Source organism: Crotalus tigris, unplaced genomic scaffold (genome assembly GCF_016545835.1).
Source record: "Crotalus tigris isolate CLP2741 ecotype Arizona unplaced genomic scaffold, ASM1654583v1 scf7180000018733.473104, whole genome shotgun sequence".
Lineage (NCBI taxonomy): Eukaryota > Metazoa > Chordata > Lepidosauria > Squamata > Viperidae > Crotalus > Crotalus tigris.
Window position 1 is genome coordinate 86,548 of NW_024097173.1, and position 16,395 is coordinate 102,942.

The 16,395-nt window shown below is 42.0% G+C and overlaps 1 protein-coding gene across 1 annotated transcript in view; it reads right to left on the reverse strand.

The window, feature by feature from the left end:
• Window positions 1–9,426, reverse strand: part of LOC120313606 (myosin-J heavy chain-like) — a 34,424-nt gene extending 24,998 nt beyond the window's left edge. The window contains exons 1-2 of the mRNA XM_039355687.1: window positions 9,013–9,426; window positions 8,809–8,906 (exon numbers count right to left, since the gene is read on the reverse strand). Of these exons, the coding sequence (XP_039211621.1) occupies window positions 8,809–8,868 (60 nt within the window). The 5' untranslated portion in view covers window positions 8,869–8,906; window positions 9,013–9,426. The remainder of the gene's footprint in view (window positions 1–8,808; window positions 8,907–9,012) is intronic.
• Between the last annotated feature and the right edge of the window lie 6,969 nt (window positions 9,427–16,395).

Genomic DNA, 16,395 nt, shown 5'->3' on the forward strand with positions numbered 1-16,395 from the left:
ACGGGTGAAAAGGCGCAGACGTGGCATGACGAATCAGGTTTGCCTGTAAGAAAGCTTGGAATTCGGAGGAGGTGAATTGAGGGCCGTTGTCGGACACAATGACATCTGGCAGCCCGTGTGCAGCAAAAATCCCCCTCAGTACCTGAATAGTCTTTGCAGTGGTGGTGGATGAGACAGGCACAACCTCAAGCCATTTTGAATGGCTGTCAACAAGGACCAAGAAGAACTGGCCCTGAAAGGGCCCAGCGTAGTCAATGTGCACCCTAGACCATGGGGACTGTGTTTCCTCCCATCTATGCACAGGAGCTTGGGGCATCTCTGGGCGAGATCGTTGGCACAGGTGGCATGCGTGTACCTTAGCCTCAATATCTTTATCTAAACCAGGCCACCACAAGTGGCTTCGTGCAAGAGCCTTCATACGGACAATGCCAGGATGACCCTCGTGGAGGGATTCTAAGACCCTAGTCCTCATTGAGGTGGGAATGACAACTCTGTTTCCCCAAAGCAGACAACCCTGAGAAAGGGACAGTTCGTTCCTTTTGGACCAGAAACTCTGAAACTCAGGACTAGGGCAGTGCTCAGGCCACCCGGACAGGACCCAGGAGCGGACACGTGAAAGTGTGTGATCTGTACCCGTTTCAGCGGTAACATCCCTGGCACTAAGAGGGAGCTCGGGCAAGGCTTGGATTGATAGAATGTTGACAGCTGGCGCGGGGTCAGCTTCTACTACTGGCAGAGGCAATCTACTGAGGCCATCAGCATGGCCCATTTCTTTCCCAGGCTTGTGGAGTAATGAAAAATCATATGCAGACAAAAAAATAGACCACCTAAGCATTCTAGGGGAAATGATGTGGGGAGTCTGCTTACGTGTGGTAAACAGTCCCAGCAGAGGCTTATGGTCAGTGAAGACCGTGAAATGCCTGCCATATAGAAAATCGTGGAATTTTTTAATTCCAGCAACAACAGCCAGAGCCTCCCTGTCTATCTGAGCGTAGTTGCGCTCGGCAGAAGACAGTGTTCTGGAGTAGTATGCAATAGGAACCTGAGTTCCATCAGACCTGAGGTGACTCAGGACAGCTCCAACCCCGTAGGGGGACGCATCACAAGCGATGCACACAGGGAGAGACTCGTTGAAATGTGCAAGAACACTGTTAGAAGTGAGTAAGGCCTTGACTTCTTTAAAGCAAGCCTCATGTGCTTGTGACCACAGCCACACAGCTTGTTTGTCTAGTAGCCTGTGAAGAGGCTCAGCTACACTAGCTTTATGTGGAAGAAAAGAATTGTAGAAATTCAGGAGGCCTAAGAAGGCCTGAAGTTCGGCCTTAGACTTTGGCCTGGGTGCTTCTAAAATAGCAGTTAGTTTGGATTCAGCAGGATGAATCCCAGCAGCATCAATTTTGAATCCCAGAAATTCAGTAGAAGGCACCCCAATCTTGCATTTGTCTTTTCTGAGCTTGAGGCCTGATTTCCTGAATCTTAACAGGACAGCCCTAAGCCTTTCAGCTAGAATGTGTGTGGAGTCTCCTGCAATCAAGACATCGTCAAAATAGGGACAGACCCCTGGTATACCTCGTAGTGTGTTTTCCATTACACTTTGGAAAATCCCAGGAGCAACATTCACTCCGAACTGTAGCCTTTTTACCTTAAAGGCTCCCCTGTGGGTCACAATAGTCTGAGCTATGGCAGCATCATCATCAACAGGCAGCTGTTGATATGCTTGAGCTAGGTCAAGCTTTGCAAAAACACGCCCCCCCTTGAGAGAGGCCAGGATGTGACTGACCACAGGAACAGGATAGGCATGTTGCTGCAATGCCTTATTGAGTGTGCATTTGTAATCAGCACAAATGCGAATGTCCCCATTTGCCTTTAGAGGCGTGACAATGGGGGTCTCCCACGGGCTGGAATCAACAGGTTCTAGGATTCCCTGTTGGATAGTTTGTCTAATTCAGTGTCAATCTTACTTTTTAAAGCAAAAGGGACCCTTCTTGCTTTAATCCTAATGGGAGTGACAGTGGGGTCTAGCTTTAAGGACACAGGTGGTCCTTTGAATGTGCCCAGCTGGGGGCTGAAAACATCTGCAAATTCTTTGCAGACTTCCTGTAGGTCGAGTGTTTGTAAGCTGTTGAGTCCTGTGACGTGTATCCCCAGGGCCTCAAACCAATCGAGTCCTATGAGACTCGTTCGTTCACCCCCTACTACTAATAAGTCTAGTGGACCTTCAAAACTCTTGTATTGCACGTTAAGGGTGGCCTCCCCCTTAACACACACTCTTGAGTTCTGAAAATCTGTTAATACAATATCAGAAGGCCTTAACTTGGCCTTAGTCCCACTACTGGAACAAATCTTCCTAAATGTATGCAATGAAATGATGGAAAGGGCAGACCCTGTGTCTAGTTCCATAGATAATGGAACCCCTTGTAGCTTCACGTTGAGTGACAGCTTTTTCTTCATGGGCTTGTGTGTGCCTGTCCTACAGATGCTTCTTCGCGAAGCGCAAAAACCTACCCTATTCTGGCTGGGGAATCTGGTATCCTTCAGGCGTTCTTCTTGGGGTTGTGCCTTTCGTCGGCCCAGACACACAGCTGCGATGTGCCCTTGTTTGCCGCATGCCCGTAGGTAGCGGAGCGGAACTTGCAGTCAGTTCTCCTGTGGCGACCTCCACAGCCGATGCACTTGAGCGGAGCCGAAGAGCTTCCCTTCTGGTTCTCTTCCTTCGCAGGGTGTAGACGGTCGACTTCTTCGTCCGGCTCCTCCTCGGAGTTTCGTCGGACGTCTTCCTGGTGCACGGACGCGCCCTCTGCACTGCTTCTGATCGGCCGCATGTTCTTGACGGCGCCGCCTGCTGCTTCTTCTGCAGTGACTTCCCTTAAGGCGTCTTGGAAGGATAATTCTTCCTTAGCGAAAAGTCTCTGTTGTAGCTCTCGATGCCTTAGCCCGCACACGAATCGGTCCCTCAGTCGTTCCTCGAGGTCCTTGAACTCGCAGGGCTTGGCGGCCTTCCGTAGCGCGGCGATGTATTCCTTGGCTGTTTCACCGGACCGTTGATCCCTCTGCTCGAAGGTGTGGCGCCATGAGATAACGGACACCTTGGGGTGGAAGTGCTCTTTCAGCAGCTTCTTCAGGTCTGCGTAGCTTACAGACTCTACTGGAACAGGTGCTACAAGATTTTCTGCGATTTCGAAGGCGTCTTGGCCGCAAACGCAAAGCAGGGTGGCGGCCTTCAAGCTATCTTCCCTCACTTGGTTTGCCTTGAAGTAGTTCTCCATTCTGGATACGTAGGACTCCCACCGCTCTGGATGTGAGACGTCGAATTCCGAAAGCCTTCCGATTTTCGCCATCTTCGGATCTTCAGGAGACGGGTCTATCAGCCAGCCTACCCCCGAATGCGCACCGGATTGGCGGGCAGCTGCCGAGTCGACGCCGTTCCTCTTCCGCCGCTCAGGACTCCTTGGGTAAGCTTACACTTCTTCCTTTCCAGGTAGTGCAAGGCATCCCACCTTCGTCGCCAGTGTTGAGTCCGTGGCGGGAAAACAGACACGAGAAGCAGCTGGAGTTCTCAGTTTCTTTTATTCAGCGTTCAGCTTACAGAAGATGGCTTCAGCCTCGCCCAAACGCCTCGCAGCCTCCTAGATAGGCAACTCCCGGGTAAATGGGTTACTTTTCCCGCGCCAGCACCCGCGCATGCGCACGGCGCTGGCGACAGCCTGTCTGGTCCCGGGCAGCCTTGCACCTGCCCGGGACTGCCTGCAAACGCCCGAGCCGTTTGCAAAGGCTCAGGACATAACAGTTTCTATGGCCTGCAGGATCACTTTTAGAAAATAAAGGGTGAGGATTGACATCTCATGCTTTAATTAAAAGTGAGATTCCTGCTGCCCTCTCTCTTTCCCCGCCTAGAAGGAAAAGGACCCATGGCATAGGACAGGGGTAGGCCACCTTGGCTCTTTTATGACTCGTGGACTTCAACTCCCAGAATTCCTGAGCCAGCATGGCTCAGCTTGGAAAACTCTCCCTTTCCCCTCAGCATGGCTGGCTCAGGAATTCTGGGAGTTGAAGTCCACGAGTCATAAAAGAGCCAAGGTTGCCTATCCCTGGCCTAGGCCTAGGCCGCTTTATGACTCGTGGACTTCAACTCCCAGAATTCCTGAGCCAGCCTGGCTCAGCTTGGAAACCTCTCCCTTTCCCCTCAGCATGGCTGGCTCAGGAATTCTGGGAGTTGAAGCCCATGAGTCATAAAAGAGACAAGGTGGCCTACCTCTGGCCCAGGCCTAGGCCGCTTTATGACTTGTGGACTTCAACTCCCAGAATTCCTGAGCCAGCATGGCTCAGCTTGGAAACCTCTCCCTTTCCCCTCAGCATGGCTGGCTCAGGAATTCTGGGAGTTGAAGTCCATGAGTCATAAAAGAGCCAAGGCGGCCTACCTCTGGCATAGGAGAAGATCTTCTAAGAAAATAAGGATGGACTTGAATCTCTGCTCTTGTTTTAGGTATGATGGACAAGCCAATTGAAAAAGGTCCCTTCCAACTTTACTATTACTATTTCCTTCACATGATGACAGTTCCAAGGGTGTTGACGAATGGATTTTAAAATTGGCTGAATTAGCAGAGATATTGAAAGATGGCTTTGATCAGAGATAATGAACTAGACAGCTTTATTAGAGACTGGAAACCTTTTGTGGACTTTCTACATGTCAAATACAATAACTGATGGTTAACAGAGGGATCTGAAGATTAGTGCAATGTTTAGCTTAATCTGTTGACTGCTCTTTTCCATATTTTTTTTCTGGGCCCAGTGCTCTTCAACATCTTCATCAATGATTTGGATGAGCGGATAGATGGGGAACTTATCAAATTTGCAGACGACATCAAGCTGGCAGGAATAACCAACACTCCAGAAGACAGGCTTAGGATACAGGAAGATCTGGACAGACTTGAACACTGGGCGCTATCTAACAAAATGAAATTCAGTGGTAAAAAAAGTAAAGTTCTACATTTAGGCAAGAAAAACCAAATGCACAAGTACAGCATAGGTGGCACCATGCTCAATAGTACTAACTGTGAGAGGGATCTCAGAGTCCTAGTGGACAATCCCTTAAATAGAAGCAGCAAGTGCTGCAGCTGCCAAAAAAGTCAACACAGTGCTAGGCTGCATTAATAGAGGGATAGAATCAAGATCAAGGGAAGTGTTAATACCACTTTACAATGTCTTGGTAAGACCACACTTGGAATACTGCATCCAGTTTTGGTCACCACGATGGAAAAAAGATGTTGAGACTCTAGAAAGAGTACAGAGAAGAGCAACAAAGATGATTAGGGAACTGGAGGCTAAAGTATATAAGGAACAGTTGCTGGAATTGGGTATGTCTAGTTTAACGAAGAGAGGGACGAGGGGGGACATGATAGCAGAGTTCCAATATCTCAGGGGCTGCCCCAAAGAAGAGGGAGTCAAGCTATTCTCCAAAGCACCTGAAAGCAGGACAAGAAGCAACGGATGGAAACTAATCAAGGAGAGAAGCAACCTAGAACTAAAGAGAAACTTCCTGACAGTTAGAACAATTAACCAGTGGAATAACCTGCCTCCAGAAGCGGTGAATGGTCAACACTGGAAGTTTTTAAGAAGAGACTGGACAGCCATTTGTCTGAAATGGTATAAGGGTACCTGCCTGAGCAGGGGGTTGGACTTGATGACATCCAAGGTCCCTTCCAACTTATTATTATTGTTATTATTGTTGTTGTTATTATTATTATTATTATTAATCATTGCACAGTCAGCCAGATGTTCAGACTGGATTTGACATTTTGTCTACCTATTGAGTCCTTACCCAGGACCTGAGATAGGCAGATGTGGATGTTTGATGATATTACAGATATCGTCGCAGGATGGAAGCAGTTCCTAGTAAGGCTGCCTTTTGCAATTGACTAATAGTGAATTTGTCAATGCAAATAGTGTTCAAGTGGTGCTCCAGTTGTTTTGGGATTGCACCCAAGGCACCTATTACTATTGGTACTACCCTTGCTTGCTTTTGCCAGTCTTTCTATTTCTATTTGTAGGTCTTTGTATTTTGTTATCTTTTCCAGAATTCAAACAGACAAGCACCTGCAACATAACACCCCAGACTTAACAATTGTCGATAAGAAAGACAAAAAAGTCTGGATAGTGGACATGGCAGTGCCTGGAGACAGCAGAATAGACGAGAAAGAACTGGAGAAGATAACAAAATACAAAGACCTACAAATAGAAATAGAAAGACTGTGGCAAAAGCAAACAAGGGTAGTACCAATAATCATAGGCTCCTTGGGTGCAATCCCAAAACAACTGGAGCACCACTTGAACACCATTGGCATTGACAAATTCCCTATTAGTCAATTATTATTATTATTATTATATGCTAAATGTTAAATTTATTTGATTATTTGGATCACCCTTTTCTCTCTCTTTTTGTACACCATTTTTTTTCTTTGTTGTTGTTAATGCTGGACATATATTTTGTTTTGTTTGTTTCTTTTTCTGTTTTGTGTTTTACCTTTCATGATAAAACAAAATAAATGTACTGAAACAGAATCTCTGCTGTCATTAAATTTCATTTTAAATGTCTGTTAGAGAACTTGTCATCCATTGAATCATCCTTTTAGACCTTTTTTCCTTACCAGGATCCTTCAGCAAGGTCAGAGCTGCCACTGTGATGCCTTCACTCCAGAGGATGGACATGCTACTCAAGAGATGACACCTCTTGAATATATAGCACAGTCCAATGACAGTGCAGGAAATGTTTCATGACGTTTTGTGTTATGTCATAATCTTTGATCTAGCTGAGGACAGATGCTGGGTGTGCACCCCCCAGATCCTCCACAGTAGCTTTGCATAGCTTTGAATATGAAAGATTGCAAGCTAAAAACAGAGATCCTGAGGGTCTCAGATGGCATCTAAACACTTTTTTTCCCCCAGATATTTGGTAGCAGGTTTCAGGGTCTGCCATTTGTCAATAGGACTGAATGGACATTTTGTGCAGGATATTCTTGCCCATCTGAGGAACAGGGTTGATCAAGCTCCCTGCCTCCAGGATTTCTGAACAGTGGGTTGCCGATAAAATCTCTGTTGGTCCATTTGTTTATGCTAGTTCGCTTCATGGTTTGGAATGGTTTGTATACCAGATTCTGAAAGCCTGTGTTGAAAGAAAAGTCTTCATCATGGTTCAGTCCAAGCCGGGAATAAACAACATGGCGACTGCTTTAGAAAGAAGGTTGCAGTTTACTGAATAGGAGAGCCAGACAGAAAGATGGCTCTGGAAGAAAAAAGAAAGAGCACATGTAGGGAGTGGGTTTTTATACCCCCTGGAGCCTTTTGTTTGGAGTGGTTCTTGTGGCATGAACTTTGACCTGAGTCGGAGTGTGCCTTTCTGGTATTCTGATGGTGGTGGGTTAATCCTATTATGTCCCAAAGATCATATCCTGCTTCCCTGAGGCTGTGGCTGATGACTCTTAGATTTTTGGTGTGTTGATTGTAGGGATCTTTTTTCCTAATTCCAGTTTCCTGACTCCAGTCTTTCTGACAAGATTATCACATCTGCAATTCTACAGACTTGGTTTCTGTTTGAGACAGAGAGACTTGGGGCGGGGTTGGTTTTTGCTTTTAAAATCCTTTAGGGAAATATATTCTGCCTTTTAAATATTTCCAAAAATATTTTTTTCTCTGGGGGGGAGGTGACTTCCCACACCTGACAACCATTTGCCAGCCTCCAAGCCACCTTAAAAAGACATACAAGGCAATGGTGGTTCTAGCTGGCAAGGTCTCTAGATTATTTCTTTAAAAGGAGCTGCTGGTTTTTATGGTTTTTAACATGTCAAGGCTTCTACTGCTGCCGCTTTTTCTAGACCACTTTTTAGACCATTTTCAGTAGTGTTTTTGCTGTCATTTCTTTCGGACCTCCCAAACCTCTCTTGTTTATAGTTTTTCTGACATTCAGAATAGAAATGCTAGAAAGTTTTTGCTGTCATTTCTTTCAGACCTCCCAAACCTCTCTTGTTTATAGTTTTTCTGACATTCAGAATAGAAATGCTAGAAAGTTTTTGCTGTCATTTCTTTCAGACCTCCCAAACCTCTCTTGTTTATAGCTTTTCTGACATTCGGAATAGAAATGCTACAAAGAATAAGAAATAATAATAAATGCTAAATAACTTTTACTAGAGAAGATTTCTATATCTGGCAGATTAATGTAATCATCGCCACCCAAAAGAGGCAGAAGGATTTTGTTCCTATTGCTAAAATGTCATCAAAATCTTTTTTTAATGAGAAATATTGTGTTGCAATATATCAGTCATGTGGATGTCTTTACATCTGCAGAGACTTTTCCAGTGAAACTAATTGAGAGGATAATATTCTGCTTTGAGTTAAGAAATGAAAAAGTCACTATCTAAAGTTAATGCAGGACGACAACAGAAGTGACTGGGCAGTGATACCATATCTCTGCCCGCCTCTTGAAAGGACTGTACAAAAGGCAGTTGTAACTGAGTTAAGATCTGCTTGTAGGCCTCTGGGACAAGCAAAGGCAACACACTTCCACCATCCCCACAACAAAGAGACGGAGCTGCCTGCATCTTTTCCTAAGCTTCTCCCTTTAAGGTTGTGAGTTTTTTATCAGATCCGTCACCATCTCCAGCCAACACAATATTAAGGCTGTATGCTGCACGCAGACAACCATTTAAAAACCACGCCTATGATGTCTAATAAAAGAATTGTAATCCTCGCATGCTGGATATCCAGAGTTGAGTCAAAGTAAAGGTGGTGATGCAGGTTATTTCCATCAATTATTACCTTTGGGTTTCTCAGCCACAGATCAACAAAGAATTTGCTATGTTCCCTTACATAACTCATTATGCCAACGATGCCTCTTCTTGTTAGCTTGAGTGCCTCTATTACAGGGAAAGAAGAAAAAATGAATCTCTCAAAGACAGACCACACGCCTTGGAAGTAAAGGGGGGCAACGTTAATTCATTAATTAGGTCATATCACTCTTACAGTATTTGAATGCTATGAGAAAGTCATTGCCTTAGAGCAGACATGTCAAACTCACGACGTCACGTGAAGTCGCACAACATATCGGAACGGTTTTGTCATTGCCGGCAATGGGGTGGGTGTGGCTTCCAGATGACGCATCCGGCACGCAGGCCGGCAGTTTGACACTCCTGTCTTAGAGTGAAATTCACCTGTGTTTTAGACAGATTTGTTGCTGTAAGAATGAAGCCAAATAGAATGTATTAAATTGGGGGGGGGGGATGTACTGAGCTTCCAAAAATAATCAAACTGTAAATCTGAGCCCTTTCCCAATTAAGACTCTGCCATGTTACTAATTACATCAAAAGGAGCCCAGCAGAGCCAGAGGCCTTTCTGCCCCCATTACTACTACAAAACCTTTGATAAGAATTGGCTGGGTTGGAGAACTGGAGGGAAAGCCTGCATTTCAAACTAATTGGAGAATGTGATTTATGACTGTTAATTGGAGGAGGGAATTGTGCTTTGATACTATGTGCTCAGGGGAGGGGAATCCAGTTTTTGGCTTCAATTGTGTTAGTGCCAATGCTATGCTTCTCAAATAAAGATTCTTAAGGTAAACAATGCCTCAAAGTTCTATGAAGAGTTTCATCTGTCAGAACCATGACACCATATACATAGCAGAGAATCTGATTTAAGAATAATTTTATTGTTGTTATTCAATTGTTAAGTTTACCTGTATACTTTGCATAATAAAAAGTATTGAAAGAAAAATCTTCATCAGGGTCCAGTCCAAGCTGGGAATAAACAAAATGGAGACTGTTTTAGAAAGAAGGTTGTAGTTTATTGAAGAACAGAGCCAGACAGAAAGATGGCTCTGGGAAAGCTGACCACCTGTTGCTGGGAGTGGTGGGTTTTTATACCTTCTTGGGCTTTTGTTTGGAGTTGTTCCTGTGGCATAAACTTTGACCTGAGTCTGAGTGTGCTTTTCTGATGTGATAATGGTGTGCTTTTCTAATGGTGGTTGGTTAATCCTATTATGTCCCAAGGGTCATATCCTGCTTCCCTGGGGCTGTAGCTGATGACTATGTCCTGTGTTAGATTTTTTTGGTGTGAGGGATTATTGATTCTGGGGATCTTTGTCTTTCAAATCGAAGCTTCCTGGCTCCAATCTTTCTGACATCTGCATTTCTGCAGACCTGGTTTTTGTTTCGGGCAGAAAGACTTGGGGGGGGGGTTGGTTTCTGCCTTTAAGATCCTTTGGGGAAATATAATATTCTGCCTTTTAATATTCCCAAAAATATTTCTTGGGGGAGGGCTGACTTCCCACAATCCCCCCTTTGTGCCCTATAAGTGTGGATGACACACCTTTACTGGCACAAGATTAAAAATTGATCTGGTCAGGGAGACTTAATAGGCTCCAGGATATGGGGAAACAAGGATGTGGGGAAACAAGCTTTGAAACTGTTAACTGTTAATTCAGGAAGGGGAAGACACTAATAGAGGTAGCAGAAAAAGATTCCTGCAGTGGCTCCCAAAAGTCAGGGCAAAAGTTCTGTTAGGTGCAAAAGAAATTTATAGTATCCAATATTCTGTGCCAATTATTTTAGATGTTTGATGCCACTTTGAGCTTCCAGTCAGGTTTGCACATTCCTCCAAAATTCTTCACAGCTATGGTTTGCCTCAGTACATCACTAGCTGCACATTTTCAAGAGTTGTTTCCTGCCTTAGCTCTTAGTTCAGTGCATCCAGCCTTTGTGATGTTCAATTGAGGTTAGCCAGTATGCAAGCCAGATTATATATATATTTTTAATTGCACACAGTGAGCCCTAGGACTCCCACTCTGAGTCCATCAGTGCAACATACTCAGGGCTTGGGTTTTTGGAGATCTCTTTTCTACCTCCTCAGTGATAGCATATGACAGTGATGGCGAACCTTTTAAAGACCAAGTGCCCAAACTGCAATCCAAAACCCATTTATGTATCGTTGGGTCAAGGGTGGGCCTGGCCCATTGGGTGGGTGTGGCCCTTTGGGTGGGCATGGCTTCAATGGTAATGGCAGACTGGGCGGGACTAAAATGTTCAATCAATTAATTCCAACTTTGCGAGATCTTTTTTTTTCCTGTGAGAAGTTGAAATTGATTAATTGAACTTTTTTTTTGCACACAGCAGCAGAGGCCTAAAGCAAAAAGGTTTTATAAAACCCAGCTGAAGGCCTAGGACTGGGGCGACAATGTGCGTGCCCACAGAGAGGGCTCTGCGTGCCATCTGTGATATGCATGACATAGGTTCGCCACCACGAGCATATGAATTGCAAATCACCTGAAAGGGGTCTGGTTCCCTCCCCCTTGGAATTTGCAGGAAGTTGTGCATGCAAAGTGTCATGGTTCTGACAGATGAAACTCTTCAAAAGAACTTTGAGGCAAAGAATCTTTTATTCGAGAAACATAATATCGGCACTACATAGTTGAAACCAAAAACTAAATTCCCCTCCCCAAAGCACAATTCCCTCTTCCAATTAACAGTCATAAATCACATTCCCCAATTAGGCTGAATGCGGGCTTTCTCCTCAACTCTCCAGACCGCCATAATTCTAACAACTCAGGGCCCAATGACCTTGCTAAGTTATTATTGTTATGACTAGCTAGAGTCTCATCCACATTCCCCCTCCCAGCATCAACTAAGCCTAAAAGCAATAGAGGAAAAATGGCTGCATTTCCATCCGTTGTCAAAGCAAGAACAACCTTTTGGGCACCAGGGACTGGTTCCATGGAGAGAGATTTTTCCGCAGACCAGAGGATGCATGGCTTTGTGTGCTGCCTGCATCTTGCAGATGGGGCTTTGTTTGTTTGTGCAGACAGGTTGCTGGCATGCCACGGCCCAGTACTGGTCCATGGACTGGGGATTGGGGACCCCTGTTCTAATCCATGTTTCCTGGCTCCAATTTTCTGACAAGATTATCACATCTGCTTTTCTGCAGACCTGGTTTCTGTTTGGAGCAGAGAGATTGGGGGGCGGGATTGGTTTCTGCCTTTAAAATCCTTTGGGGAAATATAACATTCTACCTTTTAATATTCCAAAAAATATTTCTTTCTCGGGGGGGGGTGACTTCCCAGGGTACAAAAAAATATTTTGATTGAGTAAGAAAAAGTCATCTGTCCAGTTACATGATAAGAATTAAAACATCCAATGCCATGTGAGCATTTAGAATTGAAAAGAGCATTGCATTCTGAATGAAAGTTTGCCAGAGAAAAATGTCACAATGGGTAAGTTGAGCTTGTATGCTGAGAAAATGAAACTTTTATCTGTAAGGGCTTTCCCGCCTCTCCTTATTTTTAAAATGAAGGCTTTTCTTGAAAATTAAGACATGGTGAATTATTAGCAATACATTTAAAAAAAAAAAAAACTCAAATTTAAAGTTCAAGAAAACCCATGTTAGTTAGCCAGAGCAACAGTACTACAAAAACCATACTGCAAGTATTACAGACTCCATACTGTGCAGCCCTCACTAAGCCACTGAATATATTTGACTAAGGAACCATTTTGAGTGAGTTTTATGCCTTAACCATTTTGTGAGGCAGGAGCAGAAGGGACCTGGACTTCTATGAGTGACAGGCCTGATGCCCAATCAAAGGGAAGAGTGTAATATCAGGCCACTCTTAGCCACCCAATCATAGGCAAGGGTGGAGAGATCATGGGGTGGAGAGATTTTTCCTCTCAGGATTTGCCTCACACATTTCAGTCTTTTGACTGGGGAGTCTGTGGGAGAATTCCTAAACAATTTTATTTCCATTTCTGAATTCTTTAGGCTCCCTATTCCCCAGACCTACGTACTTAGAGGTTCCTTTCTACCCAAATACATTGCTTACCTTTTTCTTTAATGCTTAGAATCAATCATCATTTTTGGCAGATTTTCAGAAGAGGCTTGCCAGGCCTTCTCCTTCCTGGGCCTGAGACAGAAGGACTGGGCTTCTCCATCTGAATTTTGTGCTTTCCCTCTTCCTCCTCTGAAGCCCTTAACCTTCCCATCACCAGATGGGTTTTCAAGGTGACTGCAAGTCCCCTTCATAAGACAATGGCAGATTTAAAAGCTGCCTAGCAAGAACACATTAGCCCTTTCAGGGACTGTTCTGGAATAGCCAAGGAACAAAAGAAACTTGATCATCCTCTGAAGTACTTCCTTAGAAATCTTGGTTTTTGCTAGCAAAAAAGCCCTTAAACCTATTGACTCACTAAATTCTACAATATATAGTATGTTCTCAAGGATGCCATCCTGGGATCTCTCAAAATGCTAGTTGGGCAAATCTGTGCTTTAAGCTCTTTCTTATCCTTTTCTTTAGGGAAGGAAGGAAGATTGAGAGATAGAAGGGAGATTTAGGCAGTATTAGAAGTTTATCATACTAACCAAGTTACTAATTAAACATACTTTAGCCAACATGGAAAGAGCTCCAAATCTTTTTTTTCTGGAAGATAATTGATGACTGCCTGTGGACTTTCTTATTCCTAATCGTCTATGGAAATATTGGCCACATAAGAAATTAAAAAAAGAGGTGAGCTGATTTTGTCCATCAAGATGATGTGCATCACAGGATTAGCAAAACTCCTGTAGATGTTAATGTGCCATGTCCCCATCTCCAAAATGGGAGGAGGGTATTATGAAGCTTAATGAAAAGGTTCATTAAGAAAAGAGCCTTCCTTATTTAGTAGGGAGATCTTGAGATGGAGAGAATTTTCCCCTCAGGATTCTACTAGATTTCACTTAAAGTTGCCCCCCTAAATGGCTTGAAGTATCTGTAAACGAATAGGAGGAGCCTGAAATACCCCATCTAAATACTCTGCAATGGCTGGTAGCTAAGGGCAACCAAGCTTGTAGAGTCACCTTGTAGGGGAGACGAAAGGCATAAGAATTCAATTAACTAATTAATAACATACTTCTAAACCACCAAAAGCAACTTTGGGAGACAGTGATTTGGTTAGAATCTGCTTGCTTTAAATAAAAGAAATTTAAAAAATGAACTAGATTCAAGTAGAACCACGATTAATGTCGTTCCAGGATTGCCCACTCAAGTAAGCATCTTTCAATAAGACAGTGACAAATTAATGCTAAGGAACCTAAGTTTATCTGGTACCATCTTTTCCAACTAGCAAATGTTATTTTTTTTATTAAAAAGTTTTATAAAGAATTACACCCCAAACCCTCCCCCACTTCCCAGAGCTGAATAAAGGGTTATTACAAATATAATAATCAAACTCTAAATAACATTAACCAACTATAAAATAACCAAATTCATAGTATACTTTAACTCCCCTTTAACATAAATACAGACAAGTAAGATAAACATAATAATATAGACAATTCCATATTATTAAACAATATCCAAGTTATTAAACTATACTATTACTAAAAACAATAATAAAACTAATAATAATTTCACTATAATATACTGTTAATAAAAATACTCTAAAATTTACTCATAAAATAAATGGAACTTTTTAATCCCATATTTATTCTGAATATAATCTATCCATCTTCTCCATACTGAAATATACCTTTCTTGTGTATGATCCTTCAAATAAGCAGAAATTTTTGCCATTTCTGCTAGATTAGAAACCTTAAGCGTCCATTCGTCTATAGTAGGCAAGGAATCTTTCTTCCAATATTGACCTACCAATAACCTTGCCACTGTTATTAAATTCAACATCAGGTTAGTTTCTTTAACATTAAGATCTACAATAACACCCAACAAAAATAATTGAGGAGTAAACTTTATCTTTCTTTTAAAAATCTTTTGAATGTGCCACCAAATCATAATCCAAAAAGCTTTTATATTTCTACAAGTCTACCAAATATGAAAATAAGTTGCATCTAAACCACCACATCTCCAACATTTAGGCTGTAGATTAGGGTCCAAATGCCACCTATAAAACATTTTATAAAAATTTTCCCTTAAATTTTGAGCCTGTGTAAATTTTACATTTCTAACCCAAATTATCTCCCATGTACCCAACGGAATCGGTTCTTGAATATTTTGAGCCCATTTTATCATACAATCTTTAACTAAATCTGTTTCCGAATCCAATTCTATTAAAGCATTATAAATTCTCTTTATATGCGCTCAGTTTTGATCTTTAATCTGTATTACCAAAATCTCATCCATTAAGGTAATACCAACCTTTTGATCTATACTCCACCTAACCACTAACTGATTATACTGGAACCAAGGCTGTACAATATTTTCTTGCCTTAACTCAACTAAAGATTTTAATTGCCAATCGCTGCCTAACAGTAATTCTTTATAAGAAAGCCTATCAAAATTCACACCCCTAAATATCCCCTCTATCGCGTATCCAGGAATCCCCCAAATTGGTATTTTATAATTTAACCAGTAATAATACTTCTTCCAGACACAGAGTAAAGCAATTCTTAAAATATGCGACTTAAAGGCCTGATCTACTTTTTTATTATAAATTAGATATGCATGCCATTCATATAATAAATCCCACCCTTCAAGAGAAAGTATATTTTTATTTGTTAAGTTAACCCAATCACTAATCATCATTAGAGCAGCCGTATCATAATATAATTTCAAATTAGGCACTTTAAGTCCACCTCTTTCTCAAGCATCTTGTAAGATCTTAAACTTGACCCTTGGTTTTTTCCCAGCCCATATAAATTTATTGATACCCTTTTGCCATTGATCCAAATTAGCATCTTTTTTCAAAATGGGTATCATTTGAAACAAGAAAAGAAACTTTGGTAGAACATTCATTTTTACAGCTGAAATTCTCCCCAACAAAGATAATTGTACTTTTTTCCAATCATTTAAATCCTTTTGTATTTTAGCCCATAATATCTCATAATTATTTTTATACAATTTTCCATTAGAAGCTGTTATATATACTCCCAAATATTTAACCTTTTTCATTATTTCAAAACCAGTAAGTTTAGCTAACATTTCCTTTTCCTTCATAGTCATATTTTTCGATAATATTTTAGTCTTATTATTATTTACCTTAAAACCAGAAACTTTCCTATAATGAGTTATAATTTCAACCAGATGACTGGCCGATTGAATCGGTTGAGATAGTGTCACAACCAAATCATCAGCAAAAGCTCTCAACCTATAATCATTCTTATTTATTTTTATTCCCTTTATTATAGTTGACTCATGAATCTGAATTAATAAAATCTCCATTGTTAAAACAAATAACAATGGAGATAATGGACATCCTTGTCTTGTACCCTTTTCAATTTTGAAAGCTTCTGTTAACCCCCCATTAATTATAATTTGTGCCGATTGTTGTTTATATATGGCTTTAAGAGCATATAAGAATTTATCCCCAAAATTCATTTTATCTATAACTGTCAGTAAAAATTGCCAATCTAATTGATCAAAAACTTTCTCAGCAC